Genomic DNA, 25,145 nt, shown 5'->3' with positions numbered 1-25,145 from the left:
CAAGTATGGGCTGTGTGAACCCTATCCTGGAGAAGCCCCAGAAGTCATCAGTCCAAATAGGAAGCAAGAACCCCAAGGATCATCAAATCTTTTGAGTTTCAGTAACAAAATGCAGTGGAGGCAAAACCCCATCAGAAAGCCAAAACAGCTGGAAGGGAACTTTTCTGGTTCCTGCAAGAATGGGTGCCTGGAATCCGCTCTCACAGCCACGAAGGCTCTGAGTGCAGACTCCATCCATGTTGGTCATTTTCCCCATGCAATCAACAGCTAGTTCTCTTCTGAAGAATGGCATAAGAGAAGAAAAGAAACTTCTAGGAGTCAGATTTCTGAACTGTGGCAAATGACGTCAGTAGTCTCAGAGTTTTTATCTATAAAATAGGGATAGCACAGATCTCATAGATTTAGTGAGAAGTAAATAAGATGGAGCATATTTAAGTCCTTTATAGTCAATAAATTGTTCTGTGGCGGAAAAAGTGTTATTGATAAGAATCAATTGTATATTCCTGTAATGAGAATTTATTCTTTTTTCTCCCTCTCTTTCTCCCCTCCTTTCTTTCCTTTCACCTTCCTAATAGACATATAGGGAGAAACATGCCCTTTGCTAGGTTCTGGGAATATGCATGTAATAATGTATTAGATGCAATCTCTACTTTCACGCAGTTTGCTAGTTCTCAGTGGGGAAAAGTAAGTTATTGAAATAGGATTTGATGCTGGACCACCACCTGCAATTGTTTCTTGTGTGCCTTACACAAGGACTCTTGACTAAACTGGCCAGTGGAGAGATCTTTAACTAGTTTGAGAAAGGAGAGTTTTGATTTAGTTTTTCAAAGTGCTAACAGGGCAAAAAGTGGCCTTGAGTATCATGTTTTAAAGAAGAGCAGGAAATCCTAGAGCCCAGAGAAAGAGCCCTTCACAGTTACTAATGGTATAAAAAGGCTATAATAAGATATACACAGTTAGGGAAAAAACATATCCAATATCATGTAATAATTTTCTATTATTTGCAATACCAAAGCATTATTTTGTTTTTTGTGAAAAAAAAAAAAAAGCTGCAAAGGAGAGGATGACGATTTCACATTTATGTAAAGGACACGTAAGTTAAATTAAAAATGGTTCAATAATCACCAGCTTATAAAAATACAGCTGTAAAACTAGAAAGAACCTAAACTGGGAGATCAAGTCCACACATTCAATTTTCTTGTGAAAAGTGACCCAGGGAGGGAACGATTCAGAAGTATTAGGGGCCCCAGTAGCAGAGTGTGATCTTCTACCTGGGATTTCTGGATCACAGCCATTTTCTTTCTTTTTATTTTTTATTTATTTATTTATTTTTTTTTACAGGCAGAATGGACTGAGAGAGAGAGACAGAGAGAAAGGTCTTCCTTTGCCGTTGGTTTACCCTCCAATGGCCGCCGCGGCCGGCACACTGCACTGATCCGAAGACAGGAGCCAGGTGCTTCTCCTGGTCTCCCATGGGGTGCAGGGCCCAAGGACTTGGGCCATCCTCCACTGCATTCCCGGGCCACAGCAGAGAGCTGGCCTGGAAGAGGGGCAACCGGGACAGAATCCGGCACCCCAACTGGGACTAGAACCTGGTGTGCCGGCGCCGCTAGGTGGAGGATTAGCCTATTGAGCCACGGCGCTGGCCCGTCATTTTCTTAAAGTTTGTTTTTCTGAGGAGTTTTGAGAGAAAAACATCTTCCCTGAACTCCTCAGGTTCCCGTGGAAGGAATAATATTCTGAATATTTAGGACCAGTGTTAGAAAAAGTAAGCAGCTTACTCAAGACTACTATGAATCAGGACTGCAGCCCACAACAGGCATCCAGTGCCAGGCACTCTATGGAGTGTAGAGCCCTACCTGCGTAGCTCATGAAGTTGTTGTAAGGAGTGTTGAAGAAGCTATGAAAGCCACAGGTGTCATTCTCTGGCCCAGGGTCACCACAGAACTTGTGTTTGGGAGCTGGGTTGGTGTCATTGCAGAGGTCTCCGGTCTCGAAAGAGGGCTCTGTCTCCATGCAGGGGTCACTGCAAGACTGGATTTCTGAAATGCCTCGGAAGATGTGGTAGAGACCCAAACTGTGCCCGATCTCATGGATCATGGTATTGGTGTGCCCAGGAATGCCATAGAAAGATGGGTTCAAGACAATGCCACCTGCAAGAGGAAAATCAGAGTGTTAGGTAAGCTGGGCATTCCAGTTCCTCGTATAAGAATCCCCAAATCAGTTAAGGATGAAGGAGTGGTGCCCAAAAATCAAAAGATATCTCTTCTCTATCACTTCACTTCCCTGAAGGCTATTATAACCTGTGACATAAAATCAAGGATTATCAGTGCAGAAAGGAGTTTCAAAAGTCATTTTGTACAATCCCTTCATTTTTCAGATTAAAATACCCATGTTTAAATAAGTAAAGCCACTTACCCATGATAATTTCCAACTATTTAAAAGAAGAGACATTAGGATCCAGGGACTCAGATTTCTGGGGAGTAAGCATTTCTGCTGTGATCATTTCTTTAGAAAGCAAGGCAGGCTTTGCATGTTCTTGTTTAAATGAAGCCCCAGAGCTCAGGCACCTTGGTTCCAGTTCTTACTTTCCCCCCACTAATTCCATGACATTTAGTGAGTTCTATATCCTATTTTTTCATCTTTGTGAACATGTTTGAAGGCCAACACCATCGTGTGCTTACCATTTTAACAGTGATCCTGTGAGCTAGGGCTTCCTGAGTAATTGCTATGTATCCTCAAACTGTGTGCTGAGTATTTTATGGATAAAATCACTGTTATCAGCTCAAAACTCAATGGGAGAGGCTCTGATTCACAGAGAGGCAAAATATCTATGCTGAAGAGTTAAGTGTAGAACTAGAATTTCAGACCAAGATCTTTGGATTCCAAAGCCAGGGCTCTTAATCTGTGTTCTACTGCTAATTCCTATCACAGGGACCAGAGTATAGTACTTCATTAAGCATGTGATGAATATTTGCTGAATGCTGACTCATCTAAAGAGTTTGTGAGGTCTAACTAAGCAGTTGGAATACCACCCTATCCACCCAAGAACAAACGGCATAAACATCACCTGGTAACTCTGAGTACAAATGCAGAATCTCAGGCCCTTCCCCAGGCCTAGAGAATCATGAACTATTTTATTAAGAGCCTTGAATGACTTTTTTGATACATTCTCATTTGAGAAGCAATGGTCCTGTACATCCAAGAAAATGGGGCATTGATTAACTTGAAGAATTGGATGGAATAGATTTTAGCTGAATCAATGGGTAATATTTGTTCCATGTTCACTTGGGCAACAGAAAGACATGCAGGCTAGGAGAAGACAGTTAAATTTTAAAATGCAAACTTTTTTTTTAATTTGACAGATAGAGTTATAGGCAGTGAGAGAGAGAGAGACAGAGAGAAAAGTCTTCCTTCCGCTGGTTCACTTCCCAAATGGCCGCTATGGCCAGTACTGCGCCGATCTGAAACCAAGAGCCAGGTGCTTCTTCCTGGTCTCCATTCGGGTGTAGGGGCCCAAACACTTGGGCCATCCTCCACTGCCCTCCCGGGTCACACCACAGACTGGACTGGAAGAGGAGCAACTGGGACTAGAACGCAGCGCCCTTAAAATACAAACTTTTAAGGAAAGGTTACAACTCAGATGTGAGAACCTTGCAAACAGGGACTTAGAGTGCAGAGTAGCTACTTATAAAGGAATCATGAGGATATTGGGCCTTGTTGATTTGGACTGGCTTGCCCAGAACAGGTGTTGGGGGGGGGACTTTTATCATTCACTGCACAGACAGGGTAGTGAGCTTGCTCAGTCAAGGGGGTCACAAAATCTATTAATTCTGAATTACTAAAAATCTTCTAACACAAAGATAAGATGTATGAGAGAGAGAGAGAGAGAGAGAGAGAGAGAGAGAATGTGTGGATATGAGAAGAGGCAGGCAGAGGGAGGGAGGAAGAAAAGTTGAGACAGGAAATCTTTCTCAATTATTTTCTGTCAATCATAATATGAAACATAATCCCCTTTCCACCCAAGGCTTTTTCCAGGGATCATGGTGTAACATAGAAAAGAAAGGTAAAAAATATGGTTCTAATAAATTGGGTTCGACTGGGGCTACTGCAGAAGAATTGCTTATGATCAACATCGTCCAGGATGGGGAGGAGACAGCCAGGAGGTCAGCTTCAGCAAGCCTGACATGGGTTGTGATTCTCTTTCTGCTTCATATTGGTCCTGTAATCTTGGAACATGGACTTTGCATCTATGGCATACTCTAAAATAAGGAGCTACAATAGTGTCAGTGATTCTCTGTCTCTCCAGGAAGCTTCCACACTGAAGTAACAGGGGGCAGGACCCTGTTGTATCCCCATTTCAGGGATGATGTTAAGATTCCAGACTTAATGTGCAGGCTGGTCCTGTTTGTTTTACCTCATCCCTTCCTATCTCACCGCTTTCCACAGAATGGCAACTCTGCACCAGAGTCCTGTTCACTGTTTCTCTTACAAGATGAAATAGCTTGAGCCTGACATCATCCTGAAATACTATAACATGCTATGGATTTATAGCCTCCTATATTCCTGGCCCTCAGCCAGTCCGTGAAATTCATGGAATTATCAGGAGTATTTTTTTCTAATTTTGGAAACCTGCTGTTCAACACTTCTCAGACTCTGATCATGGTATTTTTGGTTGCTTTTCCAATAGGATAGAATTTCAGAACAGAGAAGGATCCTAGGAGACCATCTAGTCAAACCTGCTTATTTTGAGGAAGCTGGGAGCTGAGTGGAAAAAGAGACTTTCCAGGAGCCATGCTCCTAAGTAAAGTCACAGCTGAGCACTCCCATGTTTTTGGGCTTTGGTGTGGGGTGATTCCCGTGTGACACAAGCCCTCATCTTCAAGTTTGTCTGAGTTGCACACTCTATTTTGCCCAACGCCTGTCTGTCTGAGTCTCTCTGTCTACTCATCCATCATCTATGTTAGCATTTCCCAACTTCAGCAAAATTCTTTGCTGTGTCCATACAGAACATTCAGCAGCATCGCTGGCTTCTATCCACTAGATGCCAGTAGCATTCCCCCATCTGTAACAACAAAAAATGTCTCTAGACATTGGTAAATGCCTCCTAAAGAACAGAATCCTTCACTTGAGAACAATTAGATGTTTATCTTTGTATTTAGCTTTATAAAAGCACACAAACACGTACAAAAATTGTTTTCATTCCCTAAAAACAAGTGAGAAATGAGAGCAGTTTGGAGGAACAAAGTCTCTGGTTTGACTCAGCATGACTTCTATTACTGGAAAATGCAGAACCTCTTTTCTCCAAGATACCATAGATTTAGAGCAAACACTGAAGTCTGGACCAGGCAGACCCTGACAGTACATTCAGCACTGACACTTTGCTGAGCACTAGCATTCTAGATGAAGATGCTCACTGAGTCATCAGTATTCATTGTTGTAAATAATGAGAACATTACACCAAGAGGAGAATGGTTAAGTGAATTGTGGAGCCCTGGTTCAATGGAGTATTATGTGGTTATTAAAAATCTCCTCTTTAGAGAGGAGGAAATAACCCAGAGGGATGGTTTTCTCTTGTGATTTCAAGTGGAAAAAACTGCATGGGAAGTAATTATAAGACTTCTGTGACATGGAAAAATGAGATAACATAATAGTAAGTGAAAAGAGAACACAAAATTACATCTATGTTATGATTTAAAATATGCACAAGTAAAAACATCCCTGTCTACATATAGACATGGACTGGAGGAGAACATGGAAAAATCAAAATTAAAGAACTACACTGTTTGTTTGGAGACTCTAGTTCAGAAACTGTTGTCATTTCCGACCTTTGGTGATTGGTTTGCATAAACTTACGTCTCGTTTATGGATATATATAATTTGAGTGTAAGAAGAGTTCCTGGTGTTGTCATTGGGTGGAACCTACAGGAGCAAGGGGTTCTTACAAATAAACTCTCTCTTGTGTCTTTGATGTCTTTCAAGCCAGCTCATGACTGGTTACACCAACACAGTGTGGTTACCAGGCTGAGATGATATTTGCATGAACTGGGAGACAAGGGGTATAAGGAGAAAGCAATCAATGAGATTTAAAAATTTGAATTCCAGTGTAGCTCTTCCACTGACTTATATGTGATTTTGAATAAGCCTCAGTTCTTCTCTGTGTCTCAGCTTTCCAATTGGTTAAAAAAAATGTTAATATTATGGTGCTAATTCCTTCAGAAAATAGCCTGGTGATCAAAATGAGAAAGGAGTGCTACAGTTCTGTCCACTAAAAAGTGACGAATACATGGGCTGTTCACCCCACCCCCACTATGAGGATGGTGATGATCATCATTACTACTAAGTTTATTTCTATTCTATTTCAATTTCCTCCTGAAGGAGTTCCTAAGACTTACCCAAGTGCATTAAGGCTTCCTTGTCCCATGGCCAAGTTGCTACTCCTGCCAATTCTTCCTCTGAGGAATTTGCAAAGAAAATATTGAGATGTGTTGATCCATCCAATTTCAGAATGTTCTTCAGCTCATTAACATCCAGATAAGCTCTAAAATAGAAAGAGACCTTGCTATTATCATCATCCCCCAAAAGTACTGTTCAAATAATAGGTATGCCATTCCCCAGATAATTAAGAGCTACCATTATGTGACAGACATTTTGCAAACCTCTTTCTAAATAGCACTTTATTGTATTCCCCTGATAATGTTGTAAGTAAAATAATCCCATTTTACAGGCAAGAGAATTAAGTCCTTTTGATTTTAAGAGACTTTTCAATATTGCTCAGTTTATAAATAGTGGGTTTTCAGTTTTGAAGAACAATTTATCCATAGTTAACATTTGTACACCTTAGGATATTTCTATATTGACAGGGCCACAAAACATGAATATATATAGATCAAGAACACAGACCACGGAAAAATATCATGTATTATAGCCTTAGGCTCTTCTTTCATTCATTAATTATGGGTACCTTGGACTACCTATTTGGAGAATACAGAGCTGAAGTAGAAGCACTACTTTGCCTGACTACATTAACCAGGCAAGAGGCATTTACTCTGTTGTCCAGATGAGTACAGGTGTCCCAGTGTTATTAAGTAGGTGGCTTAAAGTTGCAGAATTGGAGTTCAAGGCTAATATTGGCTAACTTGGAAGTCTATCCTTTTTTCCTTTCAGGCATCATGCTGTTTCCCATAGATAATTCTGCTTTCTTTAAGACTATTTCTTAAACTGTAAAATAGATCAGAGAGGGATATTGCATTTGGGGTTGCTGCTATTGTAGGCTGACATATCTTCAGAATGAATTAATTACCTCTCTCTCTCTCTCTCTCTCTCTCTCTGTGTGGGTATGGAGGGGGGAGAGAAAGAGATAGAGAGAGAGGGAGATAGATAGACAGAGCCTTGAGAAATATGAGTCTCTCATCAGAACAAAAACACTAAATGTGAGCCACTGCCCTGTGCTTTGGATCAGACAAGGGCATATTACTCACCAGTTCATTTTCTAAATAGAGAGGCACCTTGCTCCTCTGTCATGCTTACTTCAGCCCCTATTTTGTTGCTGTTTTGTTAAAATATTATGGGTCCTTGTGAGAAACTGGCAATAATTCTTGAGTAAGTTTAGACATGAATCAATGAATAAAATCATAAATAAGCAAGTTGTAGGCAAGTTGATGCAGTAGATGAGATAAAGTCAATGAATAATGACATTTCATGTTTGTTGGGTTCTTCTATGGGGCTGGACTTCACATGATTATGTCTATTTCTTTTTTATTAACAAGTAGGGAGGTAGTATTTGTATTTACACTTTCTGGAGGAGGAAACAGAAATAGTTTTAGCGAGTCTTCACACCTTGCTAAGGTCACACAGCTAGTTAGCAGTGTTTTCTACTCTTTCTCCCTAGGAATTCTCCCTAACAAGACATATAAGAAGTATCCATTAGCAATGGTACCCTTTACTTTCCCTCTTGTAGTAACAAAAGGGCTTCCCCATTTATAAAAGAGTAAACTCTTAAGTTCCCTCCAAACATGACCTACAAGAATGTGCCTGTTCTTCAATGTCATCTCTGTGCAGCCTCTTTAGGACTTTCCTCTGGGAATAGGCAGAATTTCCTACATTCAATGTGATGCAATATCCTTTCATACGCTTTCCTCTACTGAGACTCTGCTTAGCACTTTGTCCTCTGGTAAACAAATTTGAGTCCATTCTGGTATCATTACTCCAGGAAGACTCCCCTGATTCCCACCACACTCCCACCCCTTTATCATTTCTGCACTTGTCTACTCAAGACATTTACGTCCCAATTTCAGCTTCAACAATTCCTCATTATGATGCTTCAGTTTTCCTATCAATACACTGGGATTAGTTAACAACTGCCTGGTTATCCACAGAATATTTATGTAGGTTGCACACTGATATCTCTACCCCAATATGAATAGGGTAGGACAGATACCTACAGTGTTCTTTTGGAGACCAATGTCATGGAGAGCCCCAAGACCATGAGACCAAATGTTAACATAATTTTTATGACATTTAACAAAAATGTTAACTTGCATTAGAGACATAAAGTTGGGGGAGATTGCAGACATGTCCAGGTTAAGCTGATTCTTCCAGGGATGGCTACACAACTCGATCCCAAATGTGGAGGCCCAGTACTGAGCCTTTCTTTCTCTTAAGAACCCACATTCAGCTTCTTAGACTGGAAGCCTCATGAGGAGTCCTAATCAGAGAGGGGGAAAGAGAATAGAGAAATCCAACATTTACTAGGAACTTCCTGTATGCCAGCCCCTGTGTTAGGTACCCATGTGGTCTTGTGTCTGTTCAGCATTTGAAGCACTGCAGAAAAGTGGGCAAGCTGGCTCATTCCCAAGTTAGAGTCTAAGGTTTGAATTTGGCATTTCCTCTTGATGTTTGGGCCACAGTAAGCATTTCGTTTAACTTCCTGTGCCCCAGTTGCTTTTTACATGGTATAAGGGTGATAAAAGTACCTGACACATAGAGTTGTTCAGAGGATTAGAAGGTTAATAATGGCTGTGTAAAGGGTTTAGAATATGTAGAAAACCCTCAGAGCATGCTTAGCTATTCTATCATTTATCCTCATATTACAGATGAAGGAACAGTGGTTCAGAAATCATACTACCAGGACAAGGCCAAGTACAAATCTTGATGTGTCCAACTCTTACAGCAACCTAATTTCCAAGCTCATCCAGGCCTGTGGTAAAAAAGGAAACAATTCATGGGAGGAGAAAAAAAAAAAACACAGAGGAGCCTAGATTTTCTTGGATCAAACCTTTCCACATTATTTATTATTTTCTAATTGATTCATCCATTTCCATCAAATGTTCTCTCAGGCAAAAAACACAAATGTTATTAGAGAAAGCCACCTCTGCCCCATTGCTCTGGGATGAGAAGGTTTCATGATAGGAAGAGACAGGGTAGGGCAGGGGTAGGGGAGAGGTTTTAATTGGCTGTTTATTCAGGGTTAATTGCAGAAGCCAGTCTTTTCAGGGGGTGGCATTCATCCTAGCCCAAAGCAGAGATGTGGGATGTTGGAACCTCTCTCTGGCTTGTATGTGGGTTTTGTTTCATACTTTGGGAAGCCTCCATTTCCCAAAGGGGGAAGAATCCACGGCAGCTAGCCAGGTCCCTGGCCCCACTGGCTTCTCTCTTCCCCATCTCTCTGGGGGGATCCACCCAAAGGGAAAAAACAGCTCTAAGCCTAAAAGTTTCCCTTATGCTGCCTGAGGTCTTCCCACCAACTCAGAGCCAAGCTGGGTGTCTCCCAAGTGTATAAGAGGGGAAACCTTGGAGGCAGAAGTCCATGTGGGTATTTGTCTCTCCCCCTCATCCTTTGAAAGTTGTGTTTTGTTTTGTTTTGTTTTTTTCTTCTCTTGTCAATGGATGGAGGAGGAAGCACAAATATCAAAGCCAGAAGGAACATGAGATTCTAGGGATATTGATAAAGGAAAGAAAAGGGCTTGCTTAGGGCCACTTGACTTTCATTTTACAACTGTGGGAAGGCTGGCTCTGTATACACACGGACTTCAAAAAGTTTGTGAAAAATGGAATTAAAAGGCAATTTATTTTTATGCAAAAATTGTGAAATCCACAGTTTTTTTTTTTCATAATGTGCAGTTTCCCCAAACTTTTTGAAGACCCTTTGTATGAATGAATTGCAAAAACTTTTTGCACCAAAATAAACTTACTTTTAATTTCATTGTCCAAGAACTTTTGAAAAACCCTCATATAAGTTGTAAATTAGTCAAATTTATTTTAGAAAATCATTAGTCATCCACCCACCCCAAGAAAAATCTATCCAAATCCAAAGTACCATATGTTTATTAATTTATATATCAGTACAACTCAGAGTGGGACAGACAGACCTATATCCATAGACAAGTTGCTTATGTTCTGAGGATTAGAGGAGACAGCTGAGCAGTGTCTGCACACACCCAGAAAAATGTGAGTGCCTCTCCATGTCCTAGACTCTGATTTCCTCTTATTGGGAAAAAATCTGAACTGACAGTCTGCCTCCATGTGGCTCTACAAGTCTCAGCTTTCAATGTCTCTTCCCCCATCATCCAATTTTCTTTCTCCTAAAGCTTCAGCCACTTGTGTTCCTATGGTTTTCTGCTCCTGAGAAGCCCAGATTTCCCCAGTTAGACACGTTAGCTACCCATGCACATTAGTTTCCTTCCTCTGCCTCACAATCTCTGTTCTTGAATTGTAAGCTTTTCAAATCCAAACTCCCTGAAAAGTCCAGCTTTTGTGTGATATGTTCTGTGTATCCTCTCCTGACCACTTCTCCTGTGAGACAAGGATGGTACTGACCACCCCTTGGAGGGTGTTAGGAGGATGAGAGACAATACAGATATATGTCTAGCATGGTGGCTGTTACAGAGAAAGCACTCGCTGATTCATGTAGGCTACTTGTATTGCATTGCTGCATGGGCAATGATAAGTATCAGCAACCTGAAAATTTTCATAACCTGTATCTGAAAATGAGCCTTCTCACCCTGTGCCTCCTATTGTTAATTGTAATTCTTATCACTCCGCTCATGGGTTCTTAAAATTATGTACTTATTTGGAGAACAGAGAGACAGAGAAAATTAAACTGAGAGAGACAGACAGATTGAGAGAGCTTCCCTTGGGTAGTTCACTCCCCTATCACCTGAAACAGCTAGAGTTGGGATAGGTTGAAACTGGCATTCAAGAACTCAAACTAGGTCTCTCACATGGGTGACAGGGACCCAACTACTTGAGCTATCATCACTGTCTCCCAAGGGCTGCACTGACAGGAAGCTGGAGTCAGTATCTCGGAGCTGCATATTGAACCTAGGTAGTCTGATGTGTGACTGGCAACTTAACTGCTGGGTTAAACATTTGCTCTTGCTTTGTGTTTTATTTACAGTGCAAGCACATGTCTTCTCCATCAGGCTATGGATTTAGCTTTGTTCCTTGAAAGTTTCCTTGAAGAGAGCTCCCGCTGATTGGCAGCTATTGAGCATGTCTCTGCCAAATGCTATAATTTCAAAACAGGAAGAATTCCAAGACTCAAGGACTTAACTCAAGGTCATATACTGAATAATGGGCACAAATAGGCATGATGATGAACCTCTGTAGCTATGTGACTTGTGTATCATAGCACTTTTGCATCAGTTAGTAAAGTCACCATTTCCTTCTGGTGGACACACGTCCCTACAAGGGTGCAGAGCTTAGAGAGCTAACCATGGGGAAGGTGGCAGCCTCCACTCTCTTCCTCCACTGAGCACCCCAGCACAGAATCTGTGATGCCTGGATATCTACCCTCTTCCCACTACACTCCTTCATCTGTGTGGCAGCTCACAATTCCTATTTGTTCATTGAGCTTGTTAACTAGCCCAGCGTTTTCCATTCTTAGTCTACAGAAGGCTAAGAAGCAGATGAACATTTAAATGAAAAAGGTTTCCAAGGGACATGGGTTTATTACATGTGCTGCTAAACAAACTTAAATACATTTCTTAATTGCAAGAAATATACAAAATGGGAATAAAACAGATAGTACAATAAATTATCCCAAACATATTTGACCATAATTCCCAATCCTCTCCCCACCTCGACCTTTCAAAAACCTAGTAAAAGCACACAGTTTGAGAAATGTCAAGCTAGATTGGAATGTTCTTCCTAATTTAGATCCTCTTCTCAGGTCTGCCTCTCAAGACTGGTGTCCCAGTCTCTCTTTTCTTCCTGTGCAATCCATGCACCTGGATTCTACTTTGGAGGTTGTGGGTCCCCTGGAATGTCTATTTCAGGGGGCCCAGCCCTATTGCCAAGGCGCCCAGACTTTACCTCTTTGCCAGAACTGCATTTCAAAGCCATGAGTGCAGTTCTGGAGGGAGATCAAAGCTCTCTCAACTCAACTGTCATTAGAATATTTTCTTTATGCATCTCACTCACTGGTGAGTGCCAACAACATATTTCCTAAATGCACTGGCCTGAGATGGTACAACTCTGTAATAATCTGAATGAGAGGGCTGTCAGGGCCTGTTTTATTGAAAGAGAAGCAAAAGGGAACCACATTCAAAATTCAAAACAACAACTACAAAACCCTTAAATGAAATCATGTGGAAAGGGTGGGAAGATATGAGTTTTCCCGATTCTTAGAAGCAGAGTGCACTGTTTCTCCCATCTTAAAGAAGTCTGGTCAGAGGTAGGGCTTGCAGTGAGTCCAGTTCAAAGGTTGATGAGTCTCTATTCTCAGCCAAAGCAGGTTTCCATTCAGCTATTTCCTTGATGCAGAAAGTGAGAATGTTGTGCCAAACTCCCTAGGCTCTTGATGAGTGAAGGCTGGTTACAGGTGTGCTGCTGCCTATGTGTGCAGGCCTTCAACTTCAGAAGGGTTTGTCTGAGCAAAACACTGACCAAGAGTGAGCCACTTGTAGGCTACAAGCTGTGTCAATTCTGTTAGGTTAAAGGAAAAGCTAGCACAGTGCTATTTAAGAGACTCAAATCCGAGGTTCAAATTCTCTCTCTTTCACCAAGTGGCTCTGTATCTTTGGCCAAATGACTCAGTCTCTGTCTCTGTCTCTCTTTAAAAATTTATTTTTATTTATTTGAAAGGCAGAGTTGGGTCCACTTCCCAGATGGCTGCAACAGCCAGGGCTGGGCCAGGCCAAAGCCAGGAGCCAGGAGCTTCAACCGGGTCTCCCATGTCCGTGGCAGGGGCCCAAGGACTTGGGCTATGTTCTGCTGCTTTCCCAGTTGCATTAGCAGGGAGCTGGATGGGAAATGGAGCAGTTAGGACTAGAACTGGCATCCACATGGGATGCCAGCATTGCAGACAGCAGATTAACCTACTATGCCACAATGTTAGCCCTCAGTCTCTCCTGAGCTCATCTGTAAAATGGGGGTTATAAAATTTAACCCAGAAAGGAGGATATAAAAATTCCAAGAAGCAATGTATGAGAAGAGTATCTAATTCATGAAAAAGTTCCAAAATGCATCAATCTTTTAAGTTTGATCATGGAGCTAGAAGAAACTGACCTGAGATCCCTCTCCTTTTGGATTCTCTAGTCCTCACTGAATCCTTCCCCTTGCTAGGCCAGTGTGCTTATCTTCCACTCATGGGGTGGGGGGAAGTTTGCCCTGTTTCTACAGCTCATGGAACAAGTCCTCTAACATTACCCATTTCCAAATTCTGATTGCAGCTTGTCATTCCCAAGGAGGCTCTCAAGTCCATGAACCACGACTCCATGTTCAGAACACACTAGACCATTTGAAAATGATTATCAAATATAAAGATCAAAGTCACTCAAGGCAAATCATTAAAGCAAGATAAACCTCAGAATGTTTATTGCATACATATCCTTGTTCCAAATAACAAGCTTCCTCCAAGCTGTGACCAGTACTAAAACCTGAATTTTGTATTTTATCCCAAGGGCCCTAAAGATCTGGACTTTATTCTCTTGCTTAGTTTCATTATCTGAAATGCCTAAATCTGCCTCTCTTCTCCGTAAAATGAGACACAGAAAAATTGCTTGGATGGTTATTAAATTCTTAGAATACTGAATGTTTAGTTTCTGAAATAACAGTTTGTGTTTGGAAGTTTCACACATGGGAAAGATCAACTGAAAAATTGGTCTTTCTTTCATTTATTGAATAAGTCATTCTTATATTATCTCCCATCTTTCCTCCCTCCCTCACTCCTTCCCTGCCTCCTGCCTGCCTTCACCCTTTCCTTCCTTCCTAACTTCTTCCTTCCCACATAGCATTCATTCATTGATTCTTTTCTGTTTTCATTCATCAACATTTATTGAGATTCTACCACATAGAACTAGCCATACAAATATTAAGAGAAATACTTTTCATTACAAAAGAATTACAAATTTTATGAAGGTGGTGAAATAAGTAAATAACGACAAATCACAAATAATAACAAATCACAACACAATGTGATAACACTAATAACATCTGCATTTAGAGGACTTTACTAGATACTAGTACTGCTAAGGTACTTTTTAATACTTTTATTGTCTCTTTGAAGCTCAACAAACTCCCTCAGGGTTATGTATGAGCAGCTCTAATTTATAAGGGAAGAAGCTGGTTTAAGTGAGTTGACACAGTTTTCCAAGATTCTTCATTCTTAGGCATCAGAGGTCTGACATATCACTGAATATGATCCCTGGTCTGTTGGATGCTGCAGACCATATCCTTAACTCTTAGTCTCTTGTATTACCTAACAATATGTGTATTATAAAGGGGGTGCCAATTGTGGGGGAGTGTAGAGCAATGATACTGTTCAGCTGAAGATGGGTAATATACCACTGAGGCCTTCACATGATGGACTGTGGTTCCATCAGAAAAACGAGAAAGTATCAGAAGTTCCAGGAAGTCCAGAGGCCTCGAAGAGAATGAGAAATATGAGAAAATGCAAGTTCCCACCTGAAATGTTGCAAAGTTGGAAATATGTGAGGAGCTTCAGAAGATGACTAGATGGGTCGGCAAGGGTGCCCCCAGGAAGGGTCCTTCACATCAGTTTATGGAGAAAAAAAGAGCAGACCCTGGTAGGTTATATGGGAAAAAAATAAAGTGATATGGTATATTTCTTCCAGAGAAGTTTCTGGAGGAATTTGGGAGATGGACTATAGGAGGTAGGAAAGTTGGGAAGGAGGCATTGACACTGTCATACATAAAAAGGAGGTGAATTTAAGAATACCTAAGAGGCAATGGTATTCATTCATGGCGAACAATTTGAGGCTAGTGGGGATGAGAGTGAGAGAGGCTGAAGTGGTTTCCAATTTGGTGCACTGTAGTAGACACCCCTTATTCACCGCAGACATTCACAACAAAGCCTCCTAATGCTGTTATAAATCCAGAAAGAAATGTGTCTCCCAAGGTTGTGCCTCATGCTGAGTTACTTAGAGGGCCAATCTTTAGGAAAGTCATGGGTCTGCAGCTCTCTGCAGATGGAGAGCAGGTGATGTTTGGGATAGAAGATCCTGAGGATTTGGATTAGAGCAGAAGAAGGAGGGATTCCAAAAGCAGGAGATGCCAGTAGAGATGCGTCAGGTCTTTGGGTCATTATAAAAACTGAGGTGGAAGTGAGTAGAAACTTTTAATGTTGATGGAAAAAAAAAACATTCAAAAGGGGAAGAGACCTGCCTTGTATTATACCCCTCATATCATAAAAGGTACTTGAGTAGTATTCAAAAGGAAAGAATAAAATAATCTCATAATACAGGACTCTATTTTAAAATGACTACAATTTGATAGGAAATATGTTGCTGCTATTTTTCTCATTTGCAGTTCTGAAAATGGATTTTAGACAGTGCCGGGGCAGAAGGAAAGTATTAAAACATCTGGTTCCTGGCATGCTCAGCTACACCACTTGCACAAGATGACTTATCCTTCAGGACCCAGGTTGAAGGTGATTCTGACCCCTTACATCTGAGTTACGTAGCCATCCTCTGAGGCTCCTCAACACCTTGCACTTTTCCTTGGCAACACTTATGCAACTAGTTACTTATCTTTGTGCAGGAAATGCTGAAAGGCAGAATCACATGTGCCCTGCTGAATGTTCAGTGTTGTACTCCAGCACCTTGTACTATGCCTGGCATATAGTTGATAGACACATACATATGAATACTCAAACACACCATCACAAACTTCTGAATGAACAGTCACTTCTCTAATCTCTTTACTTGGAGTTCTACAATCTCTGTTTTGATAGCCTCAGGGACACAGAGTTCATTTATTTTCAGAGCAATCATTAAGGCATGAGGAACCTCTTGCTGAATAATAAAGTACAGTAATTGAAATGTGATATTGTGGTCAGAAGTCCTAATGTGACAATCTCGTGGCAAACCATTGCTTTCATAACAGAATCATGGTGTTCAAGGGCTCACAGTATTCTCTTCCCACCATCTCACTTCTTCTATGGAACATCAAAATCACAATCAATAAATAATACAACTGACCACACTGAGTACAATACACACAGCTCACCAACAGTCCTGTGGCTTATTTTATGCATGAAACACAATTAACAAAGACAAGTCACATCTATTCTATAAGTAGTAACAGTCATGGAAGCCTGTAGTTTGGTCTTAGTTTCAGACATGTAGGTCATATAATGCATGTGAATACTAAACAACACTAAGCTTGAGAAAGATTGATCAAGAAGTATATCATCATCAAATGCATCAAAATAGCAACACCTGGATTTTAGCCTGGATCACAGCTCCATAAAAATCACCTAACTTAAGGCAAATATCATGTTTGCTTGAAGTTAGAACAACAGAATCACCACAGTAGGTGTAGATTTCTGTAGATGACCTAACACAAGTCTAACAACTTTTCCAAACTTTTGACTTTCATGGGTTAAAATGGACATAGCTCTTACAGAGTTATGTGACAATCAATGAATTCAAGTGTGCTGACATGATGCTCGAAAGTATGACACTGTTATGTCAGGCTATGGAAAGTAGAATTAAATTCAGATTGATTTTTGTGACAGAATGGCAAGCTCCAGGGAATGAAAATAGCACACAGGCAGACGCCTCAAGTATAGCATACCATCACTAGGCCACTCAGATCTGAGTAATATGAGTAGGGCTTTCTCCTTCATTGCTACACTGAACACACTGTACCCAGTTAGATGTACAGACTGGTACATACTTTGGAGACAGAGATTCTGTCTTATTTTTCTAGCTATCTCCAGAGCTGATGCAAGGCTTTATTTGTTCCTTTTAATTATGTCAAGTTCTCCATTGGTACTCTAGCTCTAGTCCCCTCAAGCTTGGAGCCAGGATTACCATTGTCTGTTTTGAGAAAATATGAATAGGAAAACAGTTCAGATTTTTCCCATTTTACAAAAAAAGAATTTGAAGTAAGAGAAGGGAAGTGGATTATTCCATGTTGACCATTAAGTGACTGGAATAATTCAGTGACTTCCTTATGCTTGGTCAAACCACAAGCAAATTATGTTTTTTCTACCATGGATCCTCTTGGGAAAGGGATCTCCTTGTGTCTCTTCTTCCTTCTGCAAGATTCTGAGATACTTTGTGCTTCTGTGGAGTTATAGTCACCATTGCCCTCTGTGGTCTTAAAAATAGTTCAGTAGTCAAAAGTCAAAGTCAAGGCTAAGAGCTGTGGTTGGCCACCTGAACTCACAAAAGTCTGAAATCACAAACATCAGTAGCTTGAAATGGAGACAGTGCTTCCCCCATCCTCAACCCATCACCAGCAGATTGCTAAAACAACCAAGACCACACAGCAGAGAAGCGAAAGGGTAAAGAGAAAGATAGAAAACACACTCCCAACCCCCAAAAGAATCCCAGGAAAACATGAGCCTGGTCTTCTTATACAAACAAAATGTGAACAAAACACATTGCTGTTCACACGCCAGTTTTGTGTTTCCAGAAAGTGAGAGCAGAGGTGTGGAGGTTCCCTCTCAGGAGATGGAAAACTGCCCAGTTGTGAGTTTGAAGGAACAAGCTGAGTTGTAATTGATTTAGAGAAATGTATTTCACTAAAACAAAATGTACTGCTGTCTGTCAGTTCAACCTTCACACACACCTGCACTGGCTTTGTTTCCTAACCTGGAAGGGAATTTAACCAAGTGCTGAGGCTGTCTTGAGTGGTCTGGGTCACTGGCAGTTGGAAAGGGAGAACAAGGGTGCTGAATATATCAAACGTAGGGTGGAGAAACCCAGCTGCTTCTTGCTAAGACCTTCCAAAGGATACCCAGTGCTCTTGCCCATCCATCCAGGGAATGGGTACTGGGAATTCACATTAAGGAAAGGAGGACAGAGGGAGCATGATGAGGGCATGCTCCCCAGCATTTCCTCCAAAGTTCCCTAACACTTGCTTGCCAATTTTGAGGATAGGGGGTGTTCCAGGCCAGGAGAGAACTTGCTCAGTGTGTTCCTAAGCACCTCATGGACACCTCTTCATCTTCTGGTTCTTTTCCTATTAGCTCACCATTCAATGAGTTCCAACCAGGGATCTCAGACATGCCTTTGCTTCTTGCTGAAAAAGCACAATCTTAGTGTGGCATGCTTGGGAAAATGAAAACATTAGCATTTCAACTCTATATGGCTTTTGAAATCTAATTTTTTAAAAGTAAAGATGGAATGTGTGAGAGTGAAAATAAATGGACTCTTGATAATAGAGTGATTGATTAGGTCATCTTTGACTCTTACTCCAGCCCAGAGATTTAGTGAGTGGGCTCAGGTTGAGAAGTGGCTAGGAATTCAAAGACATGGGATATAAGAGGTCAGAAGACTTCAGAGAGAAGGGAAATCCCCAAACAACAATGTTGATAACAACTGCTATTTTTCAGTGCTTTCTATGTACCAAGTATTGTTCTAAAAGATTGACTATGTATTATTTTGTCAAATCCTCTAAAACACTCAGTGCAGTAGACTGTTACGTTCATTCTTGACCTTACAGAGCAGGCAAATGAGTCTTTGCCAAAGGCTGAGACTTGTGCAAGGTCACAAGTTCTACTGAAATACATCCTGTCTCTAAAACTTTTATTCTTATTTATTTGCTTGACTGCACTGATCCTCCACCACTCCTTCTAGGCCACTGCTGTGAACACCTTATTAGCCTCATCTTTAGGGGTCATGAACAATTCTTCACTTGATTCCAGTCATCCCTAAATTCTACTCTCAAAGATCAAGGTGGCATGGGCACAAGGTTCCTGGCTAGAACATGTGAGTCAAAGTGCACTTTGTTCAGAAGGAAAAAGTATAAAAGAAAACCAGGCTGAATAGGAGAAAATGGGACCACATGTACAAGTATGCCTGGATATGACTCTGTGTAACAACACTGAAGCAGACATGAGGGCTGAAGAGGGTCAAAAACTCCAGTGGCTTCAACCAAACTGGTCCCTCCTCCATGTGATTAATCCCAACACTGCCTGGGATGGTTCCATGAGGAAACATGTCCTCTAACACAATTAGACATTTGGGTCATTTTAAAAATAAACTAGTGAGCAAACTCAATGAGTTGATATTCTATGTGGTCTTTATTTAAAAATACCAATTCTGTGACCAGTTATAAGGGGGAACAAAAAGAGCTAGTATTTTAAGAATGAGTATAATCTGGGTAAAGCTCTCAATTTGTATATTGCAGTTTCATCCAGGACTTTTTTAAGAGGCTGGAGAAAGACAGCTTCATAAAACAAGGCTGACAGGGAGGTGATGGTATCCACGTGTGCATGTGAGAAGGGAGGGCACTTTGCTCCAGCACCTACTATGTGCCAGACACCAGAGACCAGGTGTTTCACACAGATGACTCTGGTTAAGTTTCATGACGTGCCACAGGATAGCTGTTATCACCCAATTTTTACAGATGAGAAACCGACAACTCTTATTGAGCAACATGCCAAGGTCAGACAGCTAGTGCATAGTGGAGCCAAAATTCAAACCCTGGTCAGTCTCCAACATGCATAATTTTTCCACTACACCAGGCCTGACTCCTGTTATTGCTTTAATGAATATTAGTCACGTTAAATAAACCCTGATATTCTGATTATAAAATTCCAAGCAGTTTCTCTTACATGATTACTGGAAAAGAATGAAGAAAGTTACTGAAAAAACAATGTCCCTTTCATCTGCATGCTGGTTAACTCTTCCTAGAACCCTTCCATGGGATATTATTTTATGTGACCCTCATGGCCACATAAAACAATATGTGTTCCAGACAGTCAGATATTATTATCATTCCCTTTTGATAGATGTGGAAATGAAGGTTCAGTCAGATTAAAAGACTTACTCAAGATTGTATAGCTAAGAAACAGCCGAGTCAAAGCTAGGCTCTATTTCCGCTCAACTCCTCCACTCTAAATCAGTCTGAGTCTTTGAAGTCTATAACCTGAAGAAGAATTCATGACACCGATTTGTATGGAGTCCAAACCAGACTTACCTTTTGTTGCACACAAACCCTCAACACTTTCCCACCTCAAGCCCCATGGCATTACCTGTCTGACCTGCAGAGGTAACTTTTCGCTTTCAGTATAAAGCATGCCCATAATAGAAGCCTGTTTGCACCCCTTCTCTACCACTATACCTTTCCTAACTTTTCTAAACCACAGTGAGCTTGCCTTTTCTCATAATGCATGTGAGCCTTACAGTTTGTGTGGTTTACTTGGAAATTAGTCATCTCCCTTCTTGCCATTTCTTGAATGGCTATGACAAAATGCCGTTAAACCACAGCATGCAAACTCTCTGAAACAAAAGTTCTGGAATCCTGGGTCCCTATAGCATTTACCACAGTGCTTTGGATACTAAGTGTCTTAACAAAGTATGGATGATGACTAAGAACATGACTACACTAAATGTTACTTTGCTAGGTTCCAAAATGCCAGCTTCTAAGATTTTTAGGCAATGGATATGGGATTGACATGGAACAGGAGTAATGGAAGCAGGAGGTGAGCCTTGGTCTCAGCTTGGCCTCTATCTTCCTGTGTGGCCAACATCAATGCTAACCTCTCCTTGACAGCTTGGTCTCTCCTCCACAGCAGGAGGAAGGCAGATCCATCCTCTGCTCCTTTCAACTTTGAAATCTCTGATTCCATGCAACTTTTTCAGATATATATATATATAAGCATCTGGGGAGTATGAAGTATATATTCCATGAGATGATCCGATGAAAGAAGTAGGACACCTCGCTTAATGGACTCTGCAGAGCAGCAGAGGAAGATACTGAGGAGAGTTGTAGCTGCCAGCTCGCTCGCTCGCTCGCTCTCTCTCTCTCTGCCTCTCCCTCTCTCTTTCTGTAGTTCTGACTTTCAAAATGAATAAGTCTTTAAAAAAAAGAGACTTATTACTTCCCCTTTTGGAGATATCTAGCAATGTTAACGTGGTAGTCCAAAACAACAATAAACCCCACAATAACAAACATAGCAAAACCCAAAAGCTAACTTCAGGAAATGGCCTTTTTACATTTTGAATAATAATAGTAGTAGTGATGGTAATAATAATAATAAAGACAAAGACACTGTTTCCTTAGGAGACAATGAGACAACATGGGTAGGGCAAGTTTCTGGTTTTCCCAGCCTTTCTATTCCAAATGAATAGTTCTCTATGGACAAAGGTGAAGTTCACCTGATAGTGCCCAGGCTTGCAGTTTGGAGGGGTCCAAACAGGAACTCAGTGGGTTTGCTGCAATATCCTCTTACAGTAAAGTACTTACATCCCAGAGTGTCAGCTATCCCTGGATTTCCTGACACTAGGACTTTCTATTAATATCTAGGTTTTCATTTCTATTATGAAAGGGCATGTGAAGTGCATTCTACTTGTGTGTAGACATCTCTGATGGCTGGCAGATGAAGTGCTGCCTACCTGACTCTTCTCCACCACTGTAGAGAATCACCAAGACTCACCTGGAAAACTTTTTCTAAATGGCCACTTGCATAGAAAGGCTTTTACTGCTCACACAGACTACTCGTCCTGGCAGGTATTGTGGACACTTCCTTCACATCAGTGTTTGCAATGGATGTTTAACTTGTCTGTCTTACCTGCTAGAAGGTGAGCTTCAAATTGGCAGTGATTGGGCTGATACAGAATGAGTATTCAACAAATGTTTACCAATTTGGGCCAGCGTTGTGGTGTAGTGGGTAAAGCTGCAGCTTGCAGTGCCAGCATCTCATATGGGCACTGGTTTGAGTCCTGGCTGCACCTCTTCCAATCCAGCTCTCTGCTATGGCCTGGGAAAGCAGTAAAGGATGGCCCAAGTCCTTGGGACCTTACACCCAAGTGGGAGACCTGGAAGAAGCTCCTGGCTCCTGGCTCCTGGCTTTGGATTGGCCCAGCTCTGGCTGTTGTGGCCATCTGGGGAATGAACCAGTGGATGGAAGACCTCTCTCTCTCTCTCTCTCTCTCTCTCTCCCCCTACCTCTGCCTCTCTGTAGCTCTGCCTTCTAAATAAACAAATACATTTAAAAAAATATTTATCAAGACAAAGATATACAAAATTAGAAACAGAAGGGAATCTGGGATGAGATGAGGGAAGGAAGGAGAGAGGGAGGATTAAATCTGCTATTAAAGTTTCCTGTGAGGTACACTGAGGGTCTCCCTGCTCACGGTTTTGATTCTAGTCACACTGCTTGACTCCTTGTTCTCCATGTCCTTCCTTACCCTAGTCCTTACCTTTCCTAGTGCCTTGCTTAGCCCTTCTATTTGCATATCCTGGCTTTCTCTGTGCTCTGGACACCCTCTGTTTACTCATCCACTTGCACTCTACCCTGCATTCTGCCCTAAGAAGGCTGGCCTCTATGAATGGCATCCATGAGATTCTTTGACTTGTGACTTATAGTTTGGTACACCTAAAGGGAAGCACTGATGAGAGACTGGAAGGCAGAAGGGAGTGACAATACAGAATTTAGTCTCCTGGTCCTCTTCTGATCAGACGGCTGTAGGTTGACTGTTTCCATCTGCTGTGGGGCCACAGCGGCTGCCAGGAAACCATCCCTACACAGTCACTGTCTTTGGGTTTCTAACCACTCCCTCTTCTTGCCTCTAGAGGCCATGTGTGGAAATGGCTCCCATAGTTGCCTGCACTAGAGTATAGGGGTAGCTCTTGTTGGTTGTACTAAACAACGCTGCCTAAATCAATGCAAATAGACTCTCCTTCAAAACAGCACCCCCTTCAACTTTCCTCTCATTCTGTTTGAACGAACCATCTGCTTCCTGCTAAGACCTTGACTGATGCAGTCTGCATCTCCACCTCGCAATAGGCTGCCTATTCCTGGATGCCCACTCAATTTCTGCCTCCTCCACTTGGTTTGCCTTGCTTTCCTTTGTCAGAATAAATCCTGCTTCTTGGGTCTCTTGCCTCACTTTGTGTTTCTAGACCCTCCGTTTAGGGTTTTTTCTGTTTGTGTATGACTTTCCCAGTAAGGGGGAAGGCCATCAATGGTGCAGAACATGACCAAATCATTACAACACCCCCAGTGAATAGTAGAGACATGCCCAATAAATGCCTATTAGAGAGAAGAGAAACAGTCACTATGTAGCTTCCTAAAAGGACATGGAAAGAGATCAGTTAAAAGTTGGGTTGTGCAGTGCTCAATCTGAACAACTCCATCAGTGTTACAACCCCAGCCATAGCTTCACTGTGCATAGTCATCAGCATTGATTGCATAGCTTTGGTAATGGTGAGCTCACTCACCCACAGAGAAGCACTCTCCAGAAGGACTCTACTTACTGGAAATGTAATCTTCCGTTACTCAGTTCAAAGCTACCTCCTGTAATTGCAATAGTCTGATTCCAGCCAAAGCTTGGAAAGTATATAGAATCACTCAGCTCTTTGTTCCACAAGATAGGTCTTCAAAGATGTGAAGTGCATGCATCATGATCCTGTGGTCTTGGTCCTGTGAGAATCTTCTCTCCAAGGCTAAGCATATTTGAATGGTTACATGACAGCTCTCAGACCCTCACTGGCATAGCCTCCTTCAACAACCTCCATTGGCTGACCTGCTCAGTGCCTCTCAAAAAACACACCCACTGCCAGTGTAGCTCTGATAGTTCTGAAGTGGCTCGTGGAAACCCAAGGCCATTATCCAATTCTCTTCCAAACTCCCCCACTCAGCACTTCACAAACTCCCCTACTTGCTGGGAATGAGACAGCAAGGACAGAATGTGAGGAAGCCAGAGTTTGTGGCTGACAAAAATGTCAGGGAGGTGCTGGGGAACTGAGTCATAGCAGGATAACTGGCGGTCAGAAATCTGGAGCCTCTACCACTAATAGGCTGTGTGACCTTTGGCCTCAGTTTCCCTCTAGAAGAGATAAGGAGGTTGTACTCCTCAATCTCTGCAGATGTTTCCATGTCTGCCAGTTGACACCATTTTGATGTCTTCTGCAATGTCCCTGCTAGGACTGAGTCCTTTCGTACAACACATGCATTCCTGAAAGCATGAGCCAACAGACCCAAGGACCAGCAGGTACAAAATAAGAGGTTCAAAAGAGATGGTACTTTTTGGAGAGAGTCTGCCAATTTGCCAAGTTGCACTACCTGTGGATCTTACTATACTCAAAGGAATAGCTACAGAAGTGGTGAGAATAATGAATTTTTTTTAACAGGCTGAGTGGACAGTGAGAGAGAGAGAGACAGAGAGAAAGGTCTTCCTTTGCCGTTGGTTCACCCTCCAATGGCTGCTGCGGCCAGCACGCTGCGGCCAGCGCACCACGCCGATCTGAAGACAGGAGCCAGGTGCTTCCTCCTGGTCTCCCATGCAGGTGCAGGACTCAAGGACTTGGGCCATCCTCCACTGCACTCCCGGCCACAGCAGAGAGCTGGCCTGGAAGAGGGGCAACCAGGACAGAATCCAGTGCCCCAACCAGGACTAGAACCCAGTGTGCTGGCACTGCACGCGGAGCATTAGCCTATTGAGCTGTGGTGCCGTCCCAGAATAATGAATTTTAACCAGCGCTACTCAAGGTGGGGACTCCACAACTGTTTCTTACTTGTCCATGGCAGAGTAAGTGTGGAAATGGAGAGTCAGCATGTGGAACCTTTTAGAGAACTCTGTGCTGCACCATTCCTGAGCCATTTCATGTTTATATCAATTCATTTATGTTGCTGATAGAGGTTTTCAAGGAATAGGAAAAAACAAAACTAAAGTGGCCCTTTGCTATAGACTGAGAAGTAGTGATTTAAATACTGTCTTTAT

The 25,145-nt window shown here is 41.9% G+C and overlaps 1 protein-coding gene across 1 annotated transcript in view; it reads right to left on the bottom strand.

Moving 5' to 3' along the window:
- The window catches only part of PAPPA (pappalysin 1), a 266,049-nt gene that overhangs the window by 194,724 nt on the left and 46,180 nt on the right, over nt 1–25,145 (bottom strand). The window contains exons 3-4 of the mRNA XM_051855823.3: nt 6,396–6,541; nt 1,860–2,153 (exon numbers count right to left, since the gene is read on the bottom strand). Of these exons, the coding sequence (XP_051711783.3) occupies nt 1,860–2,153; nt 6,396–6,541 (440 nt within the window). The remainder of the gene's footprint in view (nt 1–1,859; nt 2,154–6,395; nt 6,542–25,145) is intronic.

The sequence above is a fragment of the Oryctolagus cuniculus genome, chromosome 1, assembly GCF_051225735.1.
Source record: "Oryctolagus cuniculus isolate XC-2025 breed Fujian yellow rabbit chromosome 1, ASM5122573v1, whole genome shotgun sequence".
Lineage (NCBI taxonomy): Eukaryota > Metazoa > Chordata > Mammalia > Lagomorpha > Leporidae > Oryctolagus > Oryctolagus cuniculus.
The sequence above is the reverse complement of the archived record's forward strand: the minus strand, read 5'-3'. Positions and strand labels throughout refer to the sequence as shown.